General features: G+C 34.5%; 1 protein-coding gene across 1 annotated transcript; it reads right to left on the bottom strand.

The window, feature by feature from the left end:
* Window positions 1–6: 6 nt before the first annotated feature.
* On the bottom strand, window positions 7–5304 carry LOC105111451 (protein ECERIFERUM 1-like). Its single transcript, XM_011006805.1, has 10 exons — window positions 5195–5304; window positions 4815–5032; window positions 4463–4695; window positions 2733–2952; window positions 1611–1986; window positions 1412–1519; window positions 912–1112; window positions 654–755; window positions 322–495; window positions 7–218 (listed from the first exon to the last, which is right to left on the bottom strand). Exons 1-10 carry the CDS (start codon window positions 5252–5254, stop codon window positions 42–44), a joined length of 1869 nt encoding a protein of 622 aa, XP_011005107.1. The 5' UTR covers window positions 5255–5304; the 3' UTR covers window positions 7–41.
* Window positions 5305–6062: the final 758 nt, after the last annotated feature.

Genomic DNA, 6062 nt, shown 5'->3' with positions numbered 1-6062 from the left:
AATTAAGACAAGGCTAGCAACATAAGACAGCTAAATATCCATTAGAATTTTAATGGAGTCTTGATGACCAGAGGTTTGAACCCGTGTTGGATACTTGCTTGCCAAACTTTGTCAATGTTGGCCATGGTAGAACCGCATTCATGCTCGTCCCATCCTTCTAAGGCATGCACTATTCCAGCCACACGCCATGCGCTCATCACTCTTCTTGGCAACCAATTCTGTCATCAAGTATTTTGCAATACAAATTAATTATCTGTCCTAAAATAAGAAAATAATGCAAATAGTACTTTAAATTTCTGCAATATTTGACTAATTAATTACCTCGCAGGAGTCCACATTTTCAAGAGATGCAGGGGCTGCCATTGCTGGTATGCTGTGATAGAAGCAATCCTTGCGCAATTTCTTTGGGGGAAATTGCGAGAATGGAATAAATAATGTTCCTTCTGCTGCCTTCTTTTGGTCCTCTTCTTTCAATCCATCCCCAACTAACCACGTCTACACAAAGTTTATTATGAAATTAGAAATGCCAATATATATATATATATATGCTACTTAAATAATTGAAGTTGTAATTTTATTTTATTTTTGACAAAAAAAAAAAGATTTCTAATTTCATGGTAGCTAAAGAAAGCATATTTGTTGGTATAGCGTACCTTTATTGAATAACTCTTTGAAAGAATCAGATTATTCTGATCAGATGTGATGCCAAAGGATTTTTTAAGCTTCTGGTAATCATCCTCACATGGAACAACTACCTAAAAAATCAGTGAAAATGATCGTAATAATTAGGAATTAGAAATTAAAACATGACCATAAATTAAATCTGCCTATACAATCAATTTAAATAACTTACTGTCAAATTGATGCAAGCGACAACCTGTGCCTATTTGCCTAGTAGACAAGAACAATACCTGGATTCCCCTCTGGCAGAGATTTAAAGCAACAGCATAGGCAACCTTAGAGAGATTGCCTCTATGAAGCACTTGTGTTGATCCTTTAGGTATGCTATTCAGCATTGCAGCAACGGCTAGGCTGCTTCCATCAACCACCTTCGTTTTGAGACTGGGATGCCTTTGCACATAAAGTTCACCGTACCTATTAAGCTCCTCTCCCTGCATAATTTATGTTTGAACATGATGAAGATATAAAGTTCACCATACCTTTCTCGGCCTTTTGGCTAAGATCAAGTGTAATTAACGAACATTTGATTGTCAAATGCCATTAGTTTTATCTGCTGATCTATGTTGTATCGTATCCATGAAATATGGGAAATTGAAAAGAAAAAAAAAAAAAACCTATAAACTCAACTACGTTGCATCTTGTAATGGCCGTTCTTAAGTAACCGGCCACCACTCGCGCCCCCCCCCACCAACCCCTAGAATGTATTATATTTTAGCCGTGAAGTGCTTGCCTGATTCAAGAGACCGAGACTTAACACTTTAGCACCTTTTTCCTCAGCTTCAAGTACAGCTTCTTCAATCAAGGTATTTATGGATACTTTTTGCCGTCGCAAGTTGTACTGCCAAAAATTAGATAAGCAAATTAAGGAGAACAGATTAAACTGAGCGCCCTTGATTAATCAATGACACAGACATATCCTTCTTAATTACTTGAATATTGTATTTTGGTAAGGTCCATGTCTGTAATCTGAGTTTGTGGAAGCGATTCCTCTCGACAACAAAAGTGCGTCCATAAATCCAAGTTAACATCATGGTCCACCAGGTCACCGGCCACATTAACCATAGATACCATTTCGATTCTTGAGGGTTGGAAGCCAAGCTGGCAAGTCCTAGCCGTAAATGATAGATGGAATCTGGTGTGGTAAGATGAGTTAGATGCACTACATCAGGGGCTTCCTCGGGTCTCTTGAGCGAATCTTCATAGAGGGTAACAGAAGACGTGTCCATTGTGCCATAGATGTAATCATAGATGGGCATGAAAAGTGAGTAATTGGTTCTGAATTGAGTGTGGTGAAGAGAGTGGTACCTGCAGCCATATCAAGTGTTAATCAGTCCATCATAGAGGGAGTAACTGTGATGCCAGTTGCGCAGCAATTGGTGTTGCCAAAGTAGATGTCAATTAGAAGAGGAGAGTAAAAAACTAAAGTAATCTCATAAAATTATGTATTTATAAAAAAATAAATAAGGTGTTTTCAATTGTTTTTTTATTAACAGAAAAAAGTTATAATTCTCGTATTATTTAATAAAATACTTTTATATTTAACTATAAACAAAATTGAATAAAACATATAAATTCTTATATATTTTATTTATTATTTTATATTATTTTTTACTTTTATCTTATCGATTTACATATCAGTATCCTACCAATAACTACTTCTAAACTGCCTTTGGTGAAGAGAGTTGGAACTCGCAGCTGCATCAAATGTTAAATCATGCATTCGCGCTAATCAGATATTGTTTTGAACACTGATTAATAGACAACGCAATAATGCACTGTTAGTGCATGAAAATATAGTGGAAAAGGTGAAACGTACGCGTCAAAGCTAGTATAAAATCACAAAACGATACTATGGAATTATAATTAACAGAGTATTTTTCATAGACGACTGTATATTCTTTTCATCTTCTTGTTATGTAAAATTTGGTGAATCATTTTCCTGCTTTTTGTTCATAAGTTTGGAAGAAATCCCATTAATAAAACGAAGAGGATACTGGTGAGAATTAATAATTGAAAATGCAAAAAATCAACTGAGATACATCTGGACTTACGATGGGGTGTACATGAGGTACTTAAGATGGGGAAAAATGATGAAGAGCCGTCTGGGAACGAATTCAAAGTTGCAGTGACCCATGTTGTTCATAAAGTCAATGTAAGTGATATAACCAGCAATGGATGCTTCAGAGGCTGTCCCCATCACCGCAGTCGTTATCAAAGGTATCATAAATAGCATGGAGTAGGATATGTGCTCGGCGAATGGATGAATCGCAGCTGCGATGCAGATTTTCAGAAAGAAAATGTCAAATAATTACACTTACTGTATATCATCATGAATTGCTAATATTAATGGGGAATGGTATACGTGCCCCTCAATCACACACGAGATTTTTCTTCCATTATTATAAAAATATTCGAACTTAAAACCTTCTATGAAAAGTCAACTAAACTAATTTTACTAACGATCGCACAAGATTATTAATCATTCAAATGCATACCCTATATGTTTGTCATTCTTCTTAAGAAGTACTTAACAGATTAATTATTTACTTTGAAATTCTTAAATAACTTCGCGGCTTCAATTTTGTTGTGTTATCAAATTCTAATTAATTAACACTGTAAGAATTTAATTAATTTAATTTTATGAAACTCAGAATTTTTAACAGAAACGAATTCCATAAACCACGCATATATACTTGTTGGATTTAGCCGTCATGTTGAAATAAATAGAAACCTAGAATATCGAGAAGCACATGGTTTTTGAAGGGTAGCGAACAAAGCAAACCGGTTCCGGGGGGGGGGGAGGTTTTGACCTTTATTATTTCATCATAGTCTTTCTATGAATCAACTGGCGATCAAGTGGAAGGAACGAGGCACTTCCGACCAAGCAATATCGATTCTCTTCCATTGATCCATCGATCCCTATGCGGAGGAGTGATATATGGTGGGCCACTCCTCTTGGGGATTATGAAGCATCAATTTCAAGCTTTCCCTCCTTTTTCTTATCGTTCTGCTTCTAGCTATTCGGATAGACCACACCTCAGAAAGAAAATCCTAAATGGTTGTATGATGTTAAAAAATTGTATGAATATATTTTTATAAACCACTAGAATAAGTTTAGATCAAGGTATGATCAAATTTTAAAATAAGATTACATCTTAAAACTATGATATACAAAATTTAATTGTTGAATCAACCTCAAATTTTTTTAGATGGTGGTTCTAATTAAATATAGTTTTCAGTTTAGAAAATATTTTGTCATTTATCAAACCACATATTTTCTAAAATTAGATTTAAAAGTTGGTATTTGGGTTAATTTTGTTATTTTTTCAAGGTTTTTTGATTTTATTATTTTATTTCAAATTCTATTTTTTTATTAATACGGTGTTTAGGCTAGCATGCCCACATCTTGATTAATTCTGAAGTTAATAACCATATAAACTTCTAATAACTCTGAAGTTTGTGAGACTTGAATATGTGATTTATAGAAAATAAACCTAGAGTCTGACCAATTAAGTTATACCCCTCGAGTTAATTTCAAATTCTATTTTAATTTCTCTTGCAGTAGAGTTAAGATTTTCTTAACTATTTAAAAGTTTTGTAGAGCTCTAAGAAATCAGACTTTATTATATTTATTTTTAGATAATAAAACTATGAATTTCCAATTCTTTTCATGCATTAAATCTCATGTGATTTCTATGTTATTGTTGTTCTTATTAGCTTTCGGCTCTGTCGAGCTTTCGGCTCCGGCGGTGGGGGGGGGGGTGTTTGAGGGTAGACTTACAAGTAATGGCCCCTGTGACAATGGAGGAATGGTGGTGGGAATGATAGCGAGAGTAGAGATAGTGGTGATGAAGAAGTCGATGAAGCCAATAATACAGAAATTCCACCGGACCCATATGAATCAGAGCTGTTAAAATTACACCATCTAACCTCCAAATGGGGAGATAGCTAGCTCCTGGAATTATTTTCCTGCCGACGTATAATAAAATTCCATTGAACAATATTTGGTCATCCCTGCAGATATCCAACCAGAAAATCCAAGTATCAAAAAACTCACAAGCACTATAGTGGAAATTAATGCATGAAATTATTGCAAAAGTGTGTGTGTGTGTGTGTAATATTTGATTATATACCAGTTGCTTTCTCTATCAACTTGGTCAAATTCAATGCCTTTGTCAATAATCCTGTTATTTCCTTTGGCTGTTCTGTAACGGGACAGGCTGATCCACAACTGGGTGTGAATCATTCTCCACAACAGAATTAGGAACATGAGAAAGGTTGAGAGATCTTTTTCATCTTTAACCATGAAGGAGTAGGTGCTGTGAATGACCCAAGGAGCCAATATTACACGCTGCAATATTTAAACCCACAAACAAAACACAGATATATATCATTGATTTTGGGTTATGATATATTAACGTTGTTTGTACGAAAACGAGTTACTCTACGTGTGATGTCAGATAACAAGAAGAAAAGGAGCGAGAGATAGAGATGGGAGGGATTTCCATATGACCTTAAAGCTTCCAAGAGGTTTCCATGGCCAGTCTGTGAGAATTCCAGGCCGAGAAGCCATCACTTCACTGCTACTACTTGTCTTTGTTTCCTCGCTTGTCGGGAAGTCGTGTATATATAGACGATGAGTAATGTTTTTTTAATAACAGTACTGCCGCTCGATCAAGTTACAGCTGAGTAAATTATAAATAATTTTGGAAAATAAATTAATTAGTTATCTTCTTTAAAAAAAACTAATTATTTAGGTTTTTTTAATCTATTATATTTAATTTTCTAAATTATGTTTTAATAAATAAATAGATATTATGAAAAGATTGATGACAAAAGTAGATATTTTTTAAAATAAATTAATATGAAAGTAAGCATGATTAACAATGATAAGTGGTTAGGCTTAACTTATTGGTTAATCAACTTTCTTTATATATATGTGTAGGGTAATATACAATAATAATGGTGGAGGTTACCACACAAGAGTATGACAATAATATTTCCTATATACAATATTTGTTATATAGGTACATTCTATAATATGCCCTTTCAAGCTAAGGATGAATGATCAACCCGAAGCTTGAAACGAAAAGCAGTAAACGAAGCAGTAGGAAGTGGCTTAGTGAAGACATCTGCAAGTTGATCTCGAGAGGAAATAAAACGAATTTGAACCTCCTTTTTCGCAACTCTACCTCAAACAAAATAATAATCAACCTCAACATGTTTTGTGCGAGCATGAAAAACAGGATTCACAGCCAAATAAGTGGCACCAATATTGTCACACCGGATGATAGGAGTAGAAGTAAACAAAATATGAAGATCTATTAATAAATACTGAAGCCAAATAACCTTAGCAGTACCATCGGCTAAGGCTTTGTACT

Source organism: Populus euphratica, unplaced genomic scaffold, assembly GCF_000495115.2.
Source record: "Populus euphratica unplaced genomic scaffold, PopEup_1.0 scaffold296.1, whole genome shotgun sequence".
Lineage (NCBI taxonomy): Eukaryota > Viridiplantae > Streptophyta > Magnoliopsida > Malpighiales > Salicaceae > Populus > Populus euphratica.
Note: the sequence above shows the minus strand (reverse complement) of the source record. Positions and strands in the feature narration are given on the sequence as shown.